Raw genomic sequence first — 23,523 nt, forward strand, 5'->3', positions numbered from 1 at the left:
AATATTTTTTTTCTTGACCCACTCTATTCCAGAGACGGAGACAACCAAAAACACACTTTTCATAAAAAGTAGCCTTTATTTTTTTTTTACAACATCGATTTCAGGGTGCTGCCTTCCTCATAAGCCATTATGACATCGATGTTTTATTTTTTTAAAATAAAGACTACTTTTTATGAAAAGTGTTTTTGGTTGTCTCCGTCTCTGGAATAGAGTGGGTCAAGATAAAAAATAAATTACAATTAATTAAGGTTTTTAGTTGAGATAAAAAAGTCAATGGCACGAGCGGGATTCGAACCCACGATCTTCGTCTAGATACGCCGCTGATCTACCACTTGAGCTATCGTGACCTCGATCCACTCGGACACTAACTTCCCATCTCAACCCCACCTTTTGAATTTTCCCTCCTTTTTGCCATTTTTCGAATCCCGCTCGTGCCATTGACTTTTTTATCTCAACTAAAAACCTTAATTAATTGTAATATATTAATTGGTCAAGCGGACCACGAAATTAGTGAATATAAAAAATAAATTGTAATAACACCCTATAGAATAGAAAAACAACAATAATATCTCGATAAGTTAATATAGTTTTTATGCTAATAAATTAACATGAACACAATACAGACCCATAATAATAATAATAACGACGCATAACACAAACACTCTATACATTTAAAAATCGTTGATTTAATTTCACAAAACAAAAAAGATTCGATTTTCTATCTTCATTATAGAATAATTCTATTCCAAATTTACTTTAAATTTAAAAAGAAAAATGAAATTTTAACTGAATGCATAAACGAATACAATTAACACATTGCGACTAGTAAAAAAAGACAGGACGACCTTTAAATATTTCCAAAGGAAAACAGCAAGGATGAAGGCTCCTTGAATCAAGCCCATCTTCTGGGTCGGACAGTTTTTGAGCTCGTACGCGAATTTCAATGAAGATCCTGCGTCTCAGGCCGGCAGTTTGAATGAAATTCGATAAAAATGAAACCATGGACCATGCCCTGTGTTTGAATGCGAAAACTTCAGGCAGCAAAGAGAATCGCTGCAAATAAAAATCCGTAAACCACCAACAAATCATTAACGGAAAACGAGGAAAATTATCAGGTTTCCCACAACGTCATAGTGGAGATAGGTAGGACAAAGCCGGGTTATTTTCCCTCAATCTTACAAAACCCTTAACTGTAGACCATGGGTTTAATAAATGTTCTTTTATTCCTATTAATATTTATTTAATATAAATTTTCTAAAATCTGCATATGTGTGTCAAATTTGTTTTTTTGTATGTTAAAGTTGCATCAATCAACAGGGAAACAGCTAGGGAAACCTTTAAATTCCGATTATTAAATTAAATAAAATATTATACTAGCTTTTTTCCCAGCCACAGCACTGAGGTGTAGAAAAGATATTAAAGCAAAATCTCCCCATTTTAGGCCCCATAATCAAAATCTATCATGGCATATACGCCAGTTTAGGGTTACCCTAAGGTTCAGCGGGGAAGGTGGAGGGCAAAAAATTCTAAAATGCAAAAATTTAACTAATAATAAGTTTGTTCATATTAGGACCTAACTTTAACGGAAACGTACAAAAAGAATTGGTTGTGTCTAATATAATAACATTGTAAATAATTTGGAAAGCAAGTTAAAATTATTCATATGATATACAGGAAAGTTCGGCTACTCGTGTGACAAACTTTGCCAGTAGATTCTACATTCAAAACGGAACCAAAAAGTCTTTATTAACTATGGACCGAACCTCACCAGTTCCGGAGTTATTTCACTTTTTCTGATTTTTTAAGTTTTCACGACCTTGCTTCAAATAAACAATGATAACTCCAAAACTAAAAGATTATGGACAAATCCGTTGATACCATTAAAAACTTCGTCAAATTTCCAATAAGATGTGATCAATACCAAACTTGTAAACTTTCGTAAAATAAGCGTTTTAGTAGCGAGAACTTTGAAAAAAATTTTTTTTTCAATTTTGAAAAACTTTCTATGGTGATCTTAAACTACTATTTCCAAACGTAGAGATCAGCAAATTTAAGAAAAACAGCATTTAATATCCTCTTTATACTCTATTCTCTTTAATATCCTCTTTAGTGGTGTAATTGTTTTTTTAATTACTTTTTCAAAGATAAAGAAATTGATAAAGGAAAGGAAAAAACCGTGGTTGACGGATTGGTAAGGTAGAAAGATTAATAATAATTTATTAGGTTTCGTGGTCCGCTTGACCAAATAAATTCGTTTCAATTAATTAAGGTTTTGGTTGAGATAAAAAATGAGTATCACAAGCGGGATTCGAACCACGATCTTCGGCTAAATACGCAGCTGCTCTACTACTTGAGCTATCGTGACTTCGATCCACTCAGACACTACCTTCCTATCTCAACCCCACCTTTTGAATATTCCTTCCTTTTTGCCATTTTTCAATCTCAAGCTCTCCGTGGCCATTTCATTTGTCGCCAAGAATCAATAGATTACACGACATTTGAAAAATGGCAAAAAGGAGGGAAAATTCAAAAGGTGCGGTTGAGATGGGAAGTTAGTGTCCGAGTGGATCGAGGTCCACGATACCTCAAGTGGTAGAGCAGTGGCGTATTTAGCCGAAGGTCGTAGGTTCGAATCCCGCTTGTGACACTCACTTTTTTATCTCAGCCAAAACCTTAATTCATTGTAACGAATTAATAATAATAAAAATAAAAAAACTTAAGGAAGTTTTCAATGAATTATTAAACGTTTTATTAATTTGGGTTCGAAACCGAAATAGTACAAGTGTTTACTTATTTACCAACCATAGTAAAAGTAATTAATAAATAATTAAAAGTAATTTTAAAAAATTACACCAGCAGAAACGATATTAAATGGAGTACGTTTTCTGAAATCTGCTGTTATCTAGGTTTAGAAATAGAAGTTTAAAATCACCACAAGAAGTCTTTCAACTTAAAAAAAAAATATTTTTCAAAGTTCTGGCTACTAAAAACTAAAAGCTTATTTGACGAACGTTTATAAGCAGTAATGATCACATCTAATTGTAAATTTAATAGTATTTTTCAATGGTATCAACGGATTTATCCAAAACCTTTTAGTTTATTTGAAACAAGGCCGTGAAATCTTAAAAATTATAAAAATTGAGAAGTGTTTTTATGTAAAATATCTTCAAAACTGCTGAGATTCGGACCATAGTTAATTAGGTCTTTTTGGTTCCATTTTGAATATAGAATCTATTGGCAAAGTTTGCAGCACGAGTAGCCGAACACCCTGTATAAGAATCTAATAATAATTTCTACAATTTTAGGCGCTTAAGAGTTACAAATTTTCCATAATTCACAGGTTAAGTGAATGATTTTTATTCCTCAGATAAAATTAAATTCAACAAGAAAAGAAAAATAAATAGTATTTCCTATTAAAATATTATAACATTAATATAATGATTAATCGATATAATATTAATAAGTATTCTTTTTATGTAAGGTCTTAGTGGAGACAAAAAGTCAGTGTCACGAGCGGGATTTGAACCCACGACCTTCGGCTCAATACGCGCTGCTATACCACTTGAGCTATCGTAATTTCGATCCGCTCGGACACCAACTTGCCATCTTAACCTATCTTTCGAATTTTCCTTCTTTTTGCCATTTTCAAATGTCGTGTAATCAGGATTCGATTTTAAGCGACTTATGAAGTGGCCACGGAGAGCTGTTAGTGAAGTGATACTTCTTTTACTTATTAAATATTAAACCATTTATGTTTTAGTGGTCAATTGACGAAGTTACTTCTTTTTATGTAAGATCTTGGTTGGGATAAAAAAATGAAATGATTGAAAATGGCAAAAAGAGGGAAAATTCGAACAGTTTTTGGTTGAGATGGAAAGTTGGTGTCCCAGAGGATCGAAGTCGCGATAGCTCAAGTGGTTAAAGAAGCGGCGTATTGAGCCGAAGGTCGTTGGTTCGAATCCCGCTCATGACACTGACTTTTTTATCTCAACCAAGACCTTCCATAAAAAGAATAATTAATTGAAAGAAGTAACTTGGTCAATTGACCACGGAAACATAAATGGATTAATGATAACATTAATCAGCTCTTTGGATTCCTGAATAAATGACTTCCTAACATATTTCAATCTTTACATCCAACTTTAAACTTTTGTGTTACTCCTGTTTTTCTTAGTAATTTAAACGTTTTGTTTGTAATTCAAGCGAAGATAGACTTAATTTAGTTGTAAAAGCATAAAAAGACAAAAATAGGTCGAAAAAAGAGAAAGAGGGCAGGTCGGCCTTGGTGGATCTCCGTGCAACGCGATCCTTTGTAGATAGCGAAGGAAGGAAGCACGGCTCAAAGCACCTGTTTTCCTCTGCTTTTTCAGCTCACCAAGGTGGTAGCCGAGATGAAAGAGATCTACAATAAAGCACGGGTTTGCCCGTTTACCAGCACCTCATCGCCCTACTGCGATCTCTCCCTTGAACCAGGTTAATGGATTTCCGTCGACTTTTATTTTCCGCTTTTGGACATTTTTCGCTTTTTTAATTGTTAAACGGTTGGTTTTGTTTTGTAGATTTGACCAGAACAATGGCTCATTCGAGGAGCTACGAGGAGCAGCTGCACGCCTGGAAATCGTGGCGCGACGCAACTGGGCCGAAACTTAGGGACAAGTATGCCCGTTACGTCGAACTTGCGAACGAAGCATCGAGATTGAACGGTACTTTAACATTTTCCAAATTGGTTACAAATTATTAAAGCATTTGAAATTCCAGCTAATGCGTTAATAAATCGAGAAAAACTGAAAAATGGACAAAAAAATATTTGTATCAAATATTACAATAGACAATATTAATTCTTGCATTGTTCCCTAAAAAAGCGAAAGAATTCCTATGAGCTTAGTAAATTCTAGAACGCACTTTTATATACAAACAGCAATTGTTTCTTATTGAACAAATTAACAAAAAATAGCGAGTCTAGACGGACCCCAAAGATATACGATTAAATGACTCCTTGCGAGACCATTCAACATTTTCTTCTACTATTCTATTACTAATTATTTCATTATCCCTCCCTCACTAAAAACCACACCGAATTCTTGCAATCCATTTTCAAAAAAAAAGTCGATCTAGTCAAAATTATATGTACAGAAAGTACTCTTCTTTTCTGTAAAATATTTCCTGCAAACATTGAAATAAAAGACGAAACTAAAGTGATCAAGCATAATTCTAATATCTGGTGGCAGGCTTCATTTTCTCTAATGGGAGACAAGGAATGATACACTGGAATTTACTCATGACGAGCAACCTTTCACTGCCTGCACCGACATGTGGCTTATTTTTTAAATTATTAATTGTAATTAATTAATTGACAGGTTACAGAGATGCTGGAGAGCAAGAACGGGCTGTCTACGGGCATACGAATCTTATGAGCGAAGTGACAGACGTCTGGACTCAGCTGGCACCTCTCTACCACCAGCTCCACGCATATGTTAGGTCAAGGCTGAGGAAGCACTACGCTCCCCCGCATAAGATCAATCCCACTGCCCCAATTCCCGCACACCTTTTAGGTACCGGCGTTTCCGTTTATTTTTTCCTCTGCTACCATGACCGGAAAATTAATTCTTTCACAGGCAACATGTGGGCGCAAAACTGGAAGAACATACTCGACCTGGTGCTGCCCTATCCGGGAAAACGTCGTCCGGACGTGACCTCGGAGATGCTCAGGCAGGGATACAACCCTCAGAGGATCGTACAGTCTGCTGAGGAGTTTTTCACGTCGCTCGGACTCCGGCCGATGCCGAGGGAGTTCTGGCACAAGTCCCTCCTGGAGCGGCCCATCGACAGACACGTAGCGTGCAAGGCGTCCGCCTGGGATTTCTGCGATCGCAAGGATTTCAGGCAAGGCACCTCAAAAATAACAAATTTATAAGCCTTGTTACAATCACATAACAATATTTCATCATCAAAGACAAACATACTTGTGTGTACCGACCGAGGAGCTGTTCACTGTTCACTCGAATAGCCAAAACAACCTTAAAAATCTTCCTTAAAAAAAAAGGTTTATATTTCAGAATTAAACAATGCACTGAAGTGACAATGGAGGATTTGCTAACGACTCACCACGAAATGACACACATCCAGTACTACCTACATTACTCCGAACTGCCCATCCTGTTTAGGGACGGCGCGAACCCTGGTACCATAAAAAACACAACTGTGGTACAATTTATTTTAAGCAAATCTAATAAAAACGAATTTTTCCAGCTTTCCACGAAGCTTTGGCAGACGCAATCGGCCTTTCCGTCATCACACCTAAACACATGCACAGGATCGGATTGTTGAACAATATTACAGATGATTACGGTTTGTCCTACGTCATTTCCTAACCCCCCGCATATATCGGATTTGATAGATAAAAATGTGATTTTATGAAATCATTAAAATAAGATCTAAAGATTCCCTAGATCCGTCAAATTTCACAGCCTGTCATTGGTCAATTTCTGTTTTAAACCCACAAGAACTTTTATAGATTCAGGAATTATAAAATATAGATATATAAGGGATTAAAATATGCGTTGAATTAAGTCCAAATATATTTTTACATCACTATTAGAATTATACCGAATCTCAACTAGTAACGCCAAACACACTATCGTTAATCGTTTTAGTAGCTTTTGACCGAGGACAGTGTAATTCGGATCAAGGTGGTGATCAGCATGCGATGATCATACTGCTGACAATGGGCTGCTGTTAATTAAGAAATGCCTATCTTTTGCAGAGACCGACATCAATTTCCTACTGGAGATGGCACTAGATAAAGTGGCTTATCTTCCCTTCGCCTACATCGTCGACCAGGTACAGTATTGAAATTTTTCCAAACGCTAGTGGATTTAGAATTTTTATAGTTGATAATTCGCTTTAAAGAAATGGTCAAGTGAATTTTATAATTTATCAAACATTAAAATCGGACTATTATTTCTATATTCCAGTTCCACTGAATGTTTACGTATTTTTTCCCTCCCGAAACTCACGGGTTGTAACAAATAAAATTTGCAATTTTAGAAGCTTTAAAAATTCGAAAATCCAGTTTTTCAGCTGGGTAGCTGATCGGGCTATTGGTGGCATTCTTACATTTTGCCTATCTAGCAGTTTTATTTTTTTTTTTTTTTGTTATTACCACGGTCTTTGATGACGTTTAACACTTCCAAACGTGATTAAAATGTCTGAAACCCTTAGACCCTTCGCGAAAATCGGTGTAAATGAATTTTTTGACTGATAATTTCCACGACCTTTCTGCCTGACATTTCTAGTGCAAGCACTAACATATTTTTTTTCAAAAGCTAGTTGGACCTATTTTTATAGTTGATAATTCTTTTTAAAGAATTGGTTAAGTGAATTTTATAACTTATCGACCATTAAAATCGGATTATTATTTCCATATTCCATATTATATTCCAGTTTCACTGAATGTTTATTTATTTTAATTATTGATATATTCCATATTATATTCCAGTTCCACTGAATGTTTACGTGTTTTACCCTCCCGAAACTCACGGGTTGTAATAAATAAAATTTGCAATTTTACAAGCTTAAAAAATTCGAAAATCCAGTTTTTTTTTCAGCTGGGTAGCTGCTAGGGCTGGCTATTGGTGGCTTCTTACATTTTGTCTACCTAGCTTTTTTTTTTTTTTTTTTTTTTTTTTTTTTTTTTTTTTTTTTTACCACTGTCTTTGATGATATTTTACACTTCCTAACTTGATTAAAATGTCTAAAACCCTTAGACCCTTCGCGAAAATCGGTGTAAATGAATTTTTTGACTGATAATTTCCACGACCTTTCTGCCTGACATTTCTAGTGCAAGCACTAACATAATTTTTTTTTCAAAAGCTAGTTGGACCTATTTTTATAGTTGATAATTCTTTTTAAAGAAATGGTCAAGTGGATTTTATAACTTATCAAACATAAAAGTTAATTTCTGACAAATAATTTTGAAATTTTGTGAATTTTCTTATAGAAATATTTTATATATTTAATGCTACATTCTTCGTTAAAAAAAACTAGATTCCACTTCTTTCAAATAGTATGTTTAACGTTAAAATCCTATCAGCCGTTTTTGAATAATAGCCGTTTCATTCAGATATTCCGATAACGACTCTCAAAAATTTGCAAAATCTGAGGCGTCAAAAAATCGATAAATTTAAATTCAAACAAAAATTTATATTTAGGGGTCTCTAAAAATGCTAAAACGAAATTTCATATTAGTTTTTTAAATTTACTTGAAAAATATTTGGTTTTTAGAACTTTTTTGGTCATTGATATAGTTTGATAGCTTTTACTAGATTTTTATTGCAACCTGCATAAAAATGCTGTAAAATGATATATTCACATAGTTGATTTGAGCAAGTAGAAAGGCGAAATAAAAATATGAAACAAACGGAAAATTTCAACTTTCAAAAAATATTGGCCAAACTAGGGCCAATATTCACAAGAAGTACGAGTCTGATATTTTGGAGTGTAGAATCACCCAAGAAAGGTTTGGACCAAATCCCTGACCCTACAACCTGGACGTCCCCTTGTAAGTTTGGCGAGTAAAGAGTTGCCGATATACTGCTACCTCTATGGCAACACTAAAATTATGTACATCCTGAAGTAACGGCCGAGAAGCCTCTTCAGCTCGACACTCTTCCTTTATTCACGCCAATAAATACATTCACACAGAGACAAAATGCACATTCGCTATCCTAAGTTGTTTTTGTTTGTTTATTATTTTTTTATTGTTTTACTCTAGGCATAGTGCATATTATAAATATGACTACAAATTGGTTTTTTCACGGTCACAGCACTAACACGAATGCCATAGCTGCACCGGGAGAACAGATGCCATAAGAAACCGGCTAATGCTGGCACTCAGTGTAAGAGGAAAGGTCTCGAGGTCATCGTCGATCAAGGTGACTGCCAGGTTCTTGGCATGGGAATGTGAAGAGCAGTAGGGTTAGGATAGATCGAGAGTCGGTTTGAAACTTTTGGAATCAGGAACGAATCAGATTGTTGACAAAAGGAATGTTGAGGTCGCTATGGATGGGGAGGTTAGTGATGAAGGATAGGTTACGCTGGATGTTGCTTGGGAAAACCCCACAGTTCCACTCAACATGTCCAAAGTGCAGTAAAGTCATGCATAAGAATAGTTTAGTGTTAAGACAGATTCCAAGCTTAGAACTCTTTTTAGTTGTCTGTCTTCGGTTAAGTTGTTGCCTTGGTGGGGAGTCCACCTCAGTCTACTGTCTAGGTACGGTTCAATGTATGTGATTTCAATGAAAATCTCATGTCAACAATGTCTTGTTGGTGATGTATACTGTTAAGTTATGCTATCCTAAGTTAACCTAATTGGTTCAACAGACTAGAAGTTTTCGATATTCCACAAAAACCGTGTCATACCCACTTAACCATTCGCACACACAAATAGGGTTATTGATATTGCACCAGTGACCCCCGCACCCCACCAGAAGAACTACTTTTATTTCAAAATATAGGTTTTTGTAGAAAGGTTAAATTAATAAAAAGTTTTATGAATAATTTAAAAGCAGAAAGTTATACATATCATTGTCAGAAAATGATAGGCAAAAATGTTTTTTGTTTGGATCTTATTAGAATGCAAAGAAAATGTTCCTACAGAATTAAACTAATAAAAAAATTTTCATTTTGAAAATGAATTTTCAGTGGAGGTGGAAAGTGTTCTCAGAAGGTACGAAAGATATGAACACAATGTGGTGGGACCTTAGGGCGTACCACCAAGGAGTCATCCCACCTATAGCTAGGTCTGAAGCTGATCTCGATCCCGCATCTAAATATCACGTCATCTCAGATCAGCCTTATATTAGGTAACATATTAAACTCAACAGTACATGAAGAAAATTTAAAAATATAAAATTGCTCGCAGATACTTTATAAGTTTGGTCCTGCAATTTCAAATCCACCAAGCTTTGTGCACTGCGGCCGGGCATATCGGCACCCTCCACACTTGTGATATATATAGGTCGAGAGAGGCAGGAAGAGTTCTTGTGTGAGTGAAGCTTTTAAAAGTGAAATTTACAGATACAAAAAACAAACATTAAATTAACTTTGTTTATGTTCAGCGATGTGATGTCAGTGGGCGCGAGCAGGCCCTGGGAAGAAGTTCTTCGTCTCGCGACTAGAGGTTCAAGCCAGCACAAACTGGATGCCAGACCAATGCTCGAGTATTTCAAACCCCTGTCATTATGGCTTAGAGTTCAAAACAGGGATGAGCAAATGATCGGGTGGATCACTTCAGAACAAGACGCTGGTAAATAATAAAAATGAGATTAATTTTCATTTAATTCATTAATGCTTGTTCCAGCTCTGTATGAACACTGGTCTAGAGGAAGCGGCACTCCATTACAGGCTTCGCAGTTTCTACTTTTTGCAGTTCCCCTTGCAATCGGACGCTTGTTGTGATTATATTACAAAATTTGTAATTAAGTAGAAGTTTTTATATACAATGTCAACAACACTGAAACCAAAGATATGTTTATAAAAATTATAAAATTATTTTATCGAATTGCATTGGCTATGTATATGTAAAGGGCATTGTTGTAAATTATTTTAAACCTAGCATATGGCAAATACTTGGTTACCTTAAATTAATTGAAGCTATATGTTAACTGCTATACAATTTGTTTTCTTTAAAATGGAAAAATTATTAATATTTTTATTTGTTTGTTAATATTGCTACAGTTTATAAGCCTATTTTTTAAAATATTTTATCAATAAATTAAATTGTGATTTATTTATTTTTTTAATCAGTGCATTATATTATTCTGACAGCGAACACGCTTATCTCAGTTATCAATTATTTTCCCCCCATTTTGACAGGAAACCTATTCAGGCAAGCCTCCGACCAATTTGTACATTTGAAATAATCATCGAGTTTTTTCAATAATAAAATAGGGGGTGTCGGAGGCTGCAACATGGTGCTCATCACTGTTGGGTGCAAATCTAGCTTACATACTTATACTTTTTTTTCCCAAAAACACCACCACCCTGAGGGTTGAAATGACCTATGCTATTAAGAACCCTCATTAAAAATAAATGAATGGAGTTTTTCATTTGTTTCTCTTTTACACAACAATGATACTCAAATTTATATAAACTACACAAAATGTTGACTGGATGTCTGCTGCCCAGTTTCTTCAAATGTACTTGAATTAATTTAAAATGCTTTTCTGGCATATCAATACAAAGGTCGTAAACCAAAACTTCATATTAGTTTCGAACTGGGTATTTTCTTTACAGAAATATTTTATATATTTTAATGCTATACGTTGTTAAAAAAGCTACAGTCCTCATCTTTCAAATAGTCTGTTTGGCTTTAAAATCCATTTAGCTGTTTTTCAATTATAGCCGATTCGATAACGACTTCTCAAAAATAAAATTAAAAATTTAGGGGTCAAATAGTCAATAAATTTAAATTCAAACAAAAACTTATATTTAGGAGTCCTTAAAAATGCTAAAACGAAATGTCATATTAGTTCCATGGGAAAAAAATATGACTTAGTTTACTTGAAAAATATTTGGTTCTTAGAAAGTTTTTGATTGTTGATAAACATATACCTTTCACTATATTTTTATTGGGATCTACATAAAAAAAATAAAATAAAATAAAATAAATTAAAAAAAGATGTAAATTTATATATTCAGATAGCTCATCTGAGCAAGTAGATCAGCGAAAAAAATCTATTAAAAAGTGGAAAATTTCAACTTAAAAAAAAAATTTAAAAATTGGCCAAACGGGCCAATATTCAGAAGTGTTGTACACGTGTCTGATATTTTGGAGCGTAGAATCACCAAAAAAAAGTTTGGCCAAAATCCTTGACCCACCAACCTGGTAGTTCCCTTGTTAACTTTTTACAGTTATATAAAAAATTTAGAATTGGCAATCCACTATTGTTTTGTACCTTTGTTAAATTTTATGTGACGATAGAGAAAAGTGCATTACCTTGGTTGCAGTTGTCAACATTAGGTCTATATTCTCTCCTTGCCCATTACGTGCATCTTTATTGTATGTCAATTGTCCATCGTCAACGTTACTGTTTTATTATAAACCTTCAAATCAATTTAGCAAAGAGCATCTAGGCCGGACAGGCCTGTAGTCAAAAGGCTAAAAGAAAATCTTGATCCCACTGGGGCTTTAAACAAGATTAACAAAATATATTGAATAATGAAAATTATCAACAAGTGGCAGACATTTACATTTTTTTTTTTTTTTTAATTTAAAAACTTAAATACTACTTGTAAACTCCACTGTCACGCAGACAAGACCACATATCTCTGACTTTGTGAGCCACTTCATTAATGTCAGTCGAAAGGGCTCCGAGCTCTTGCCTAATTGCCTTAGTTCTTGTATCATCGAGGTAGAAATCCTTGTTGTCCAACAACGAGCCTACTTCTTTTGAAACCGAAGCCTGGTACTTCTGCATCGTCCGCACCCTATTTAGATCCTTTTCGTGCCTGTGCAAAAAGAAATCCAGGAATTAATTATAAAAGTGTGTGTATACAAAATGAAAAATATTACCTTGTTAATTTATGTGAAAGGGAATTTAGATAATTGACAGTCTCCTTTTCTTTTTGTGACAGTTTAGGGTCTTGGTTATAAGTCGTCTTCATAACATCTTCAATTCGTGATATCAGATTATTCTGCTTCTCATTGAGCTCTTCATACCTCTCTGCAATCTGTTCCGCTGTCTCTTGTAATTTGGCGCGTTCGCCGACTAATTTTTCGATTTGAATTAACTCCGTAGAGACTGCAGCTCTAATGGCACCTGCTCTTTCTGCAATCTGGGCCGCGACAGACTCATGCACTTTTAGCACTTTTCTACAGTGCTGTGATGTCCGCATGACAATTTCGAGCCACGCCTGGGGTGTCATGTCGGGAAGCTTGACCATCGGGAGGACCGACATGATTCCGTTCTCATTAAGCGCATTCTCGATCATGAGGAGAAATCCATCGCTGTCGGATTTGCTCCTCTCCACGGCAAGAGGTTCAACCGAGTAGATAGTCTTCGGGAGCATTTTGATATTCATGAGTACACCGGATTGGAGAAGTACAAGAAGGGTCATTGAAAGATCAAGGAATGCGCAACCCAAAATTGGAGAAGATTTTAGACTGTTTTCACTATTAAGCCCTGTGCATATTAAATAATCCACTGAACTTGAGATTTTATAACTGCCAAAGTCATCATCGTTTTCGTTCAGGAATTCATAAAGTTTTGACACAATCGGCACCATTACAGAGTGAATCCCGCCATCATGGATACAGAAATATCTTGAAGATTCAACTGGGTCTTTCATAAGAGCGATCTTTGTCGAAACTAGATCATCATCTTCCCAGAGTGTGATCCCGACATTCAGTTCCACCCCTTCGATCACATAAAGAGACTTGTCGTTTTTATGCTCCGGCTCCTCAGAGCCCATGAGAAGACAGTGGTAAAGCGTCCCGGTGCAAGTAGAAAGCACGACAATAGGAGGAGACGAGTTCAGTACAATAATGGAACTGGCGTCCGTGCCGTAATTATCATCCGAAGGAGGGAACATTCTCAACGGTCCGTCCAGACTAGTTTTCTCCTTGTTCAAACTGGACACAACTGAGTAGACATCACCGTGTCCCCAAAGAACCAGAATGGGCCATTTGATTTGAAGCAAGTCTTCATCAAATGGAGGAGGTCCAAAATCAAAATCAACCGGGGTGTCACCAAGCGAGACCTGAAAAGATAGATATACTTGTAATTTTTTTCTACCTGAACCCAGTAGCAACTTGAACATTTCTGTACTATATTTAACTATGTAACCTAAAAATAAGCCAGTTACTTCAATTGAATTAGAATCACTTTTCAACAATGCTTAATGAAAAGTTTTTAAGTAACTTCGTAAAAAGAAGTCTAAATTTATTATACCTCTTCTGGTACATGTTTTTAACTCAGCTTTTTTTCTTTTGGTCAATTCCTCTTTAAAAAATCTAGGGAAAAAGGGGTCGGAGAGTTGATACAGAAGACAGTTCTTTTTTTCTTTTTATTATGATTTTAACAACTGCAATTTTTAATAGCAACAAGCAAATGAGATAACAGGCATAGTGACAATCTAACATGTGTAACTTGATAGGACAGGTCATCCAACAGTGACACTCCCTCACACCGAGTCAATCAGTTTCTCAAGAGATCTCTCGGCCACAACCGGAATGCAAGAGAATACTTGTGCTTTACTACAAATCGTGGACTTCATAACTTGGGGAAAGTGATTCGATCATTACGAGTAGTTCCTCATGAGTTGACCATTGAGCAAGCACAATGCCGAGTATAAATTTGTCGACATCTTTTGAAAAACACAAATGTCCTTAGGTTCACAACATAAAATATTTTCTTGCGAAGAAAAGTGAAAATATTATACCCCAAGACCAAGAAACAATGGCTAAACTGCAATTAGCCCACACAACCTGTCGCTAACAAGGGCAATTTGACAAAAAAAAAAAAAATTGCTATCTGTATTTTGGAATTATGAAGGCAAAATTCACTCCTATGGTCTGGTTTTTTAGGGAAGTAGTACTGATGCTACTAAGGTCTTTACCCCCCCCCCCTAAAAAAGTTTGCATTATGAGCAGTGTAGGAAGCACTCTTTTCATCAGCATTGTATAAATTCCATTTTTGGTTTGATCTAAAATTTTCTAGCATTGTATAAATTCATTCTTTCTTTTTTTAAATCTAGTTTTCTAGCATTGTATAAATTCAATTTTTGTTTTGATCTAAAATTTTCTAGCATTGTATAAATTCATTCTTTCTTTTTTTTAAATCTAGTTTTCTAGCATTGTATAAATTCAATTTTTGTTTTGATCTAAAATTTTCTAGCATTGTATAAATTCATTCTTTCTTTTTTTTAATCTAGTTTTCTAGCATTGTATAAATTCAATTTTTTTATCTAAAACTTTCTAGCATTGTATAAATTCATTTTTTTTAATCCAAAAGATTTTCTAGCATTGTATAAATTCATTCTTTCTTTTTTTAAATCTAAAATTTTCAAGCATTGTATAAATTCAATTTTTTTTTATCTAAAACTTTCTAGCATTGTATAAATTCAATTTTTTTATCTAAAACTTTCTACCATTGTATAAATTCAATTTTTTTATCTAAAACTTTCTACCATTGTATAAATTCATTATTTCTTTTTTTAAACCTAAATTTTCCACAGCCTACATGTATTTGTAAAATTCAAACAATGTTTATAAATCCCAGGCCCTGAAGATGGTGTCAATAATGATGAACGTTGGCACGATAAAGAAAATGTTTTTGAAATTAATGTTGTACTTGCCTTCCCGGGTATGTTGCTGTGCCAACTGGCAGCACGTTTTGACAGGAAACACTTCCATAACATATCTCCATCGGCGACGCTGTAGCATCTGAGACACTCGTCTGAAGTGAGGATGACGAGATGAGAATCCGACGGCGATCCCGGGTGCCAGCGAACTTGCCGCAGCTGATGTTGCTCGCCGAGGAAAAGCCTCTGGCCGATCGAGGTGAAGTTGACCGTGGACTTGGCCTGGGACCACCTTTCCGGGAGGTTGACTATCGCGACGCCGTTCTTGCCCGAGAGGCAGAGGAGGGTGCAGGACGGGTTCGGCTCGAGGCCTTCGACTTCGAACAGCAGCTTCGGCGTCAATTCGAAGACGACCTGCGTCTTGAGATCTTTGTCTCGGACACAGTGCTTGACGTTCACCACGTGGACCGAGTTCTCCGTCGGGTTCCAGGTGAAGATCCTGTCGAGGGAATAGGCCAGCCGACGCGAGAACTTTGGCCTCGACGCCACCGGGGCCCAGTTCTTGAACAAATCGTGCTGGCTTAGAATTGACACTTCCAGGGACATTTCGCTTTTATGTAAACATAATTCGACGCGTAAATACCGAATAGCGAACCCGTCTGAGAACAGAGCGTCAAACGCGGAGGGAAGTGGGGAGGTTTCAACAGAGCAGGTTGATAAAGTTATCAGAGGAGGGAAAACGCGGCTAGGGACCAACGACAATGTGACCGGGGTTCAACGGTTTAGGCCAGTGATTTGTATATATATTTTATATATAATCAAAGTTTCACGTTTTTTAACGTTTAATAATTGAGTCTTTGTCTAAAAAAGTTAAAAAAAGTAAATTTCTAGGGAAAATGAAAAATAAATTTTAAAAAAGGTATAAAATTTGTCTTAATTTCGTTTTATATTTTTAATTAACATTTTAATATCGCGTATTTCCTCCTCTTGCCTTAATTACATCTCGGCATACTTTCTACCAGTCTGGAAATGGCTTTTTTACTGGAGGTTAGATAATTATGAGTCCCTTTCAAGGTCGTGGAGTGTATCAAGAAGTGATGGACTTGTTCTAATTCGTTTTTTGAGGTTATCCCATAAATGTTCGCTGGGATTCAGAACGGGCTGGCCAGGCTAAGAACCTGACGTTATGCTGTTGAAGGTACGGTTGTACTATGCGAGCGACATGTGGATGGGTACTATCGTGAATTAGAATAGGATTGTCTCTGATTTCATCGAGGATAGGCAACGAATGATGTTCCAAAATTTCATCCACATATCGTGGCCGTCAAAGACACTTCACGAACAACAACCCACTCTGTGCGACTCTCCGTTGAAATTCCCGCCCACACCTTCACAAACTTACAGGCTTCGTACCTTTCATTTCGCCTTCTTCACACTCCTTCATGCCCATCTGGAGATCGTACAGCAAATCTTCAATTCATCTGTAAAAAGTACAGCAGACCAATCGTCTAAACACCAATGGTTGTGTTCTCAAGCAAATGCGAGCCGTGCAACTATGTGTCTTCTGGTCGTTTCTGGTCCTCTTACGGGGTGAAAATCCACCAGTTCATACTGATCTAATCTTCTTCGAGCAGTGCGTTCAATTTGGACACCTCGAACTTCCTGGAGCTGACGAACCGCTGGAACAGCAATAAGGTGCCGGTTTTGCGAAATTCTCAAAGTCAAAAAACGGTCATCCTGTGGTTCTCTTACCCTAGGAAGTCCAGAATCGGGCTTTCTATGGTAGGACACAGTTTTTCGAAAACGTCTAACAGCAAATCGCAGAGATAGGTAATTTTCAGATGTAGCGTTATGTACCTTGAGATAATCATAGAAATATGAAATGGAATAAACATATCAAATATTGATGTGATAAACTAAGGAAATGTATATGATAAACCAAATAAACTGATTCCTAATTAAAACTAAAAAAATAATATAGCCCTTTTCCAATCATTTGTGCATTTCGGAATTGCACTGCTTAGGGGGGGGGGTACATATAGATTGTATTGCTGAGCCAGTTTATATACAAGAAAAAAGCTAAAATTTTAAATACACATCAAAATTAGTGTTTGAAGAAATAGGAATTTATTGCATATATCAACTCTATGTGAAAGATTTATTACATTATTATACAAACAAAAAGGTAAATTACTTCAGAATAAATGTGTTATAAGAAGAATTGTATGTAGAATCAAATTACCGTTGATAAAAAAATATATTATAAAAATTCAACAAATTACAGAACAACTATATTGTTAAATAAACTTTTCTCCAACCTATACGACCTTTTTGAAGTATCTGTAGAAAAAGATTTAAAAAATGATAAGTGAAGTCAATTATAAACTGTTTTCATAATTTTATTTATAATTGATTTAATTCATTTATTTTCTTAACACACACACACACACACACACACACACACACACACACACACACACACACACACACACACACAAAACAATAGTATAATTAAAATAAACAATGAAAAAACGAATTTCATTAGTTCAGTATAATCTTTAATTACATTTTTCATTAACAATATAACAAAAATTATTTTATAAATAAATGAATATATATACATATTAGCCGAACAACTCCATATGCCATCTCGGTTCAAACTAAAAATAAACATGGAACAAATTCAAAAATAAAACTAAATGTAAATTTATCAATATATTATAGAATTTAAAACAGTGTAAAAATAATGGGCAATAAATAAATCTTAATCTTAATTAAACAAGTATATTAGTTTGAGTATATCAGTTTAACTAACCACTTTTTCGGAAATTTTTTAAATTTCTCCATTGATCAGGTCATACCCTGGAATCTTTTTAAAGGTAAATTTTTCATTTCTTGTCCTATTTCATTACGTGTAACTTTTCCAAAACAAAGCAAAAAAAATTACGTGTAACTAGCTTTCTACTTTATTCTTGTGTCCAGAAGTTAGTACCTATTTCTTTAAATTTTCATGTTATGTTCAAAAAACCTGTAACGTATTCTACATTGTATTGTGTTAACTCCCCCCTGTATATACATTTTTTTAAATGCAGAAAATTATCTATCTATTTAATGTAAATTTGTTGTATATGTGTATGTGTTGTATATGTACATTGCAAGACTTTATTATAGATTACAATTTTTTTCAGAAGATTTATTTGATTTCTCACTTTTTTTAGTTTGATTGTATTTTTAGTTATTATGCTCAAAATTATGTAGTTGCGTTTTTTTTTGTCTTAGAAACGTTGAGATGTCGAATTGGGGCCGTCACGCCCTAGACCGTCTGGCCGGAGGGAAAAATCGCGTTTTGTCGTGGCCCGACTGCGCCGAGATCCCGCTGTGGAGCCGAAACCGTCAGTTTGACTTCAGACTTCACGTCTTCATCACGACTCGGATCCGCAATTTACTCACAATTAAATGGTGAATTTCATTTATATTCGTTGACGCATTATTGAAACACTTTTTTTTATGTCTATAAAAAAATAGAACATTAATGCAAAATCCCGCTTAAGCGTAGCTTTCCTGCAACAAGTTCACACTTTGAAAACACTTCTGAATGACAGCAATAACTCAAATTTTGTCGACAAAAATGACACATTTGAAATTTTGCCTGTTGATCTTACAGTTTGCATTAAACAGGTTTACTTTTTTTCTGAAAACAACAAACGCCTATTCTAAAGAAAATAATATTAATCAACAATGTATTGATTCATTTTATTAAACAATACTTAAACAAAAATTATTAAATATAGAAATATAGCACAAATTAACAGTAGATTCATGTAAAGATCATAGCCAACAGTCCATATTTGAAAAAATTATAAGTAATACATATTAACAATCAACCTGATTGTTTTATGATGTTCGTGTTGAAATATTAAAATTCTCCAATTTTAATTTGCCATTTTTCCATTGATCTATTTTCCTATTAATTTTTCAATTTTTCTTAACGGAATGATTCATGATGTGTTGAATTTTAATCTAGTTACGTGCTGATTGTCATGATCGACTTATGACATTGAGTACCTCCCGTTTAAAATCTAAACTGGCGTTTTCTTCTTTGACGTTCTTCATTAAATAATTGAAATGACAGATATTATCGTTTATCAAAACACGTGATGCTCCCAAACAATGTTGAATACGGTACAAAATTGAAAAGTATTTGCATTAAGCATGCATTTTCCCTTGTAGACTAGAATCTGAAGTTCAATGTCAATTTGGTTTTTTAAGTAGCCAAAATGCTTTTCTTTTTTTTTGTTAGTGTATAATTTATATATAAACGGACAATTGGCTAAGCTGTCATGTTTAATGGTGGTTTAATCGAAGCAGAAAACGCCCATTTGGTCCTTTACCCCTTTGCAAGTCGATCGTTGAAAATCCTCCCTTCTTTCGAGAAAATAATGATGTATTAATGTGTATGTCAGGGATGTCTATTGATATGCCTTTAACTGTGATATAATGTTCAGGTCATGGCAGTTACCATGGCGACCCAGCTCTTGCACCACGGCAATGCGCAACCGACTTCCTTCAACAAACAAATTCCTGTAAGTCAATATTTATTTCTTTTATTAGAATTATGGGCCGAGACGTCGGCTGGAATATTGAAGGAATGGTGTAATTGGCCTGGCGCGGGCCAATTACATAAAAATTAGAATAGACATAAGAGTCCAAATTGTGGACGCGAATGACTTCGAATTGCTCCGGTGAACGAAGAAACCGAGATGAATTGGGTTCGGAAAGTTTTTTCTTAACACTTCATTTAACATTTTACTCCAGAATGAACTAATTAACTGTGCTTTCCTTCCTCGATTGTTCTATTTGATTAATGAAATATGTCGCTGAAGTTCCTAGTTCTCGAGATAATCAGGTTTAATCAATAGTTCTGTCAATTCGTATCAGCGATCATTGTTCTCCACGAAAGAAGATCACTTCCCAATAAATAAAAATGGATCGATTTTTTAAAATATTTTACTGTAATCGAATTCGATCTTTTCCGAACATTTTAGTGATGTTGCTGAACTTGTTAGTTCTGGATGTAATCAGGTTTAATCATTAGTTCTGTCAATTCGCACCAACGATCGATTTTCACCTAAGAAGATCACTTCCAAGTATATAAAAATAGAACGATTTTTTTCAATATTTTATTTCGAATTCGATTCTTTCCGGATATTTTGGTGTGTATATATATATATATATATATTTAATAAAATCCTGGTTTTAATTCAGTCTTGCTGGTCTGATCTGTCAGCTGTTTCGTCATTTCGCAATTTCCAGTGGGTTGCTATGTTTTAAGCGTGTGGTGACACACCTAAAGAAAAAATTAGAGAAAAAATTTAATTTTCGGTTTATTTATGCTTTTATTTATTAAATTGCAATCATACCCGGCAATTTTGGTATAAACAAAGTAAAAATCCAGTAAATGAAATAACCCTAAATATTTTTTTAAGATTGTAGGAATCTCATCAGTAATCTTTTTTTGTCAAAGGTTATTAGCAGTCTATGAAATTATATAAATTTTCTCATACAAAATTTTTAGTGAAAAAATAATAATTAATTACCTATTATCATTTTTAATTGAACTCTTATATTTTTTGTTTGGCGTCTCGACGGAAGCGACTTCGCAGAACCTTTTACCAAGGATTGAAAAAATAGATAGTGTTTTGAAAACTTGTCTTGAACGCGACATAATAATAAATAATATAAATTCATTCCAAACTACAAAAAAAAAAAATAATAATCGCGTTATGAACTCTTATGTGTCAACAGCAGAGATATAAAACAGGAAATATAAAGGCTAGTCCAATCAGATCAATTCCACAACAACTCTCATCTGTGGAAAATCAAAAGATTAGCCACCAAAAATGTACATTAGAACCGAAAAAGTGTGACTTCTCAATTTTCCGAGCATCCTGAAAATTATGATTTTTTCTGCAGAAAGCCAAACTTTCATGGTCTCATTAACATAATTGAGTATTTAAATTATTCATTAATAGATATTTATATATTGTGTATATAAGAACTTTTAAAATTAATATAAAAACATAATGCAAATTAAATTCAGATATAAAAGAAATAAAACTTTTGAAAAGGCATTTCACACATGTTAAATCATTCACAAAAAATAAACAAGTACATAAAATTACATCCGATTTGGTTCAGGCATTCCGGAAACACTTACCAATAACAAGTTACAATTGGTACAAAAAGGAGGTCAATTTATTTTTACAAAAGATAATGTCAAGGTTGTAATTCCTTTAAAAGGTTCTTCATTTTTTGCTAACAGCTGTATTCTGAGATGTTATTTAATAGGTTCATATCATGTACTCTTTATCTACTTATAGATTTATGAATGATTATTGGTTATTGCTTTGTGTAAACTCAAATCTCCACACATATTCATACACGCATGTACAGAATTAAGCCTATCACTACATGCAGTCCAGCGGCAATCCTAGATTTCCAGAATCAGAGACTCACGCACCCCTGGTGGTAGGTTTTAGCCGTTCAGCCACCGAGGTTAGGCTCCAGGGCTAACAACTGCTAGGTCATTTCAGTCCCCAACGCAATGAGGCAACAAATCCAATCCCGTTCTCACTCTTACTTACTCTTAAATACATTATTTCCCATTTACGTACCACACACTCAGGGTGATGGAGTACCCGATATTCCTACGTATTATATAACTAGCCTAACATATGTTCCCAACTTTACTTATGGATGTTACCCATGAGGATCTTTAACGTCCGGACTTTTCCCCGAGGGGACTCCTCAGACGCCCAGTGTTCTCAAGGAAAACACCAGGAAGATTTTACATCTACGAATTTGTCACATTCCTTGACTAGCGAGGTGGTGCAATGCTAACCAAGTTCAGAAGTGCCCTGCAAAGAACACATCCATAAAAAGGCAGTTTTGTGGTTTCTGGCCAGCCTTTCAGCTGTGCCTTTCACCATCCCCGGAGAGGTAGAGAAGCACTCTATCTCCGGCTCCGGTTGGCCGGAACCCTCTAGCTAAGGTACAATTGGTTTGCAATCCAAGACCACCACGAGTTCAACCTCAATTAGTAGAGTCGCTTGGATACTCTACTCTCGTGGTTCAGTATTTATTTAAAGGTGGGACTGATCGCCCACCCGGGGTCCATACGAACCCCCTTCTGATGCACCCGTTGCCTGAGGGGTGCGGGTTCAGTAACCCAAGAAGCCTCTGCCAAAGTAGAGGGGGAGGGGAAGGAAAAGGGTAAGGAAGGATAGGGAAGGTAATGGGAAATTTTGCCATCGGTTACCCCTAGGCACCGGAGCAGATGGTAGGGCTTGCCTAGGCCCATAGGGAAGGTTACCCTATGGGATGATATATAACTAACCTAACAGATTGAGTATTCAGTATTCTGCCATTGACCCACTCACCCTACACCTTCCCGGTAATAAATACATTCAATTTGAAACCTCGCGAGAGACCCAAACTTACAGTGCTATTTCGATAAATTAACCATGTTTCCTACGAGAATTCAGATACTCGCTGCTATGACCAAACGCAATTCCCAAATATGCGCTCTAGGTATGGAGCCAAGGATTTACACCCTTTCATTAGGTGGGGCATATCGAGCAACTTTTCTTTACATGACGGGTTTGGCCCAAAATTAAGTGTCCGTGTGTCAAATTGCATCGCCTATTCATAATCGGAGGACCGTTCTTCAACGAGTTAAGTCCTCGGAGGGTCACCAGCGGTGTTTATATGCCAGAGCTTCTTTCGACGCTGCCAATTTTTTATATAATTTTTATAGTGCTATTTTGGCGTCAGAGTTGGTCAAGTCCACAGGTTGAGATGTCTCGGCCGTAGCCGCAAGTTACCGTTCAAACGTGTGAACACTTTACCTTCAAATTATGTTATTATACTAATTTATTTAAATCAAAAAGAGGAACATTTTAGCATGACTTGAAAATAAATTTACACGTTTTTGACGTTTTGTTTATCATTTTATTGCAAATGATTTATCCGTGACCTGTAGGCCGTGGCCGGCTGTAATGATCGTTACAGTTGGCACGCAAGGCTGATGGGTTGACCAAATATGAACAATTTATTGACTATGCTTATTTATTCGTTCCTGTCTCAATTTTGAATGGATTTCAAGTACGATTTTATAGTACTAATAATATTTAATCGCCGTGTTATTTTGAGAGATTTATT

At 35.3% G+C, this 23,523-nt stretch overlaps 3 protein-coding genes across 3 annotated transcripts in view; 2 read left to right on the forward strand and 1 right to left on the reverse strand.

Moving 5' to 3' along the window:
• Positions 1 to 11,854, forward strand: part of LOC106661523 (angiotensin-converting enzyme-like) — a 31,353-nt gene extending 19,499 nt beyond the window's left edge. Inside the window, exons 4-14 of the mRNA XM_024229739.1 lie at positions 4,371 to 4,473; positions 4,560 to 4,703; positions 5,358 to 5,552; positions 5,616 to 5,883; positions 6,057 to 6,181; positions 6,250 to 6,348; positions 6,764 to 6,840; positions 9,703 to 9,863; positions 9,923 to 10,045; positions 10,119 to 10,306; positions 10,361 to 11,854. Coding sequence (XP_024085507.1) covers positions 4,371 to 4,473; positions 4,560 to 4,703; positions 5,358 to 5,552; positions 5,616 to 5,883; positions 6,057 to 6,181; positions 6,250 to 6,348; positions 6,764 to 6,840; positions 9,703 to 9,863; positions 9,923 to 10,045; positions 10,119 to 10,306; positions 10,361 to 10,458 — 1,581 coding nt within the window. The 3' untranslated portion in view covers positions 10,459 to 11,854. The remainder of the gene's footprint in view (positions 1 to 4,370; positions 4,474 to 4,559; positions 4,704 to 5,357; positions 5,553 to 5,615; positions 5,884 to 6,056; positions 6,182 to 6,249; positions 6,349 to 6,763; positions 6,841 to 9,702; positions 9,864 to 9,922; positions 10,046 to 10,118; positions 10,307 to 10,360) is intronic.
• Positions 11,855 to 12,270: 416 nt separating this feature from the next.
• On the reverse strand, positions 12,271 to 16,025 carry LOC106661522 (nuclear pore complex protein Nup88). Its single transcript, XM_014384985.2, has 3 exons — positions 15,358 to 16,025; positions 12,575 to 13,761; positions 12,271 to 12,510 (listed from the first exon to the last, which is right to left on the reverse strand). Exons 1-3 carry the CDS (start codon positions 15,907 to 15,909, stop codon positions 12,288 to 12,290), a joined length of 1,962 nt encoding a protein of 653 aa, XP_014240471.1. The 5' UTR covers positions 15,910 to 16,025; the 3' UTR covers positions 12,271 to 12,287.
• A 757-nt stretch (positions 16,026 to 16,782) lies between these two features.
• The window catches only part of LOC112128016, a 91,649-nt gene continuing 84,908 nt past the window's right edge, over positions 16,783 to 23,523 (forward strand). The window contains exons 1-3 of the mRNA XM_024229747.1: positions 16,783 to 17,133; positions 18,583 to 18,762; positions 19,809 to 19,886. Coding sequence (XP_024085515.1) covers positions 18,593 to 18,762; positions 19,809 to 19,886 — 248 coding nt within the window. The 5' untranslated portion in view covers positions 16,783 to 17,133; positions 18,583 to 18,592. The remainder of the gene's footprint in view (positions 17,134 to 18,582; positions 18,763 to 19,808; positions 19,887 to 23,523) is intronic.

The sequence above is a fragment of the Cimex lectularius genome, unplaced genomic scaffold, assembly GCF_000648675.2.
Source record: "Cimex lectularius strain Harlan isolate CLEC.00 unplaced genomic scaffold, Clec_2.1 scaffold20, whole genome shotgun sequence".
Classification (NCBI taxonomy): Eukaryota; Metazoa; Arthropoda; class Insecta; order Hemiptera; family Cimicidae; genus Cimex; species Cimex lectularius.

What these genes read in the sequence shown, in the direction of transcription:
- LOC106661522 (XM_014384985.2), bottom strand. Translation starts at nt 15,909, where the DNA reads ATGTCCCTGGAAGTGTCAATTCTAAGCCAGCACGATTTGTTCAAGAAC. An exon ending in ACAGCAACATACCCGGGAAG is followed by an intron (nt 13,762 to 15,357) that starts GCAAGTACAACA and finishes CTATCTTTTCAG; the next exon opens with GTCTCGCTTGGTGACACCCC. An exon ending in CTTTCACATAAATTAACAAG is followed by an intron (nt 12,511 to 12,574) that starts GTAATATTTTTC and finishes CTTTTTGCACAG; the next exon opens with GCACGAAAAGGATCTAAATA.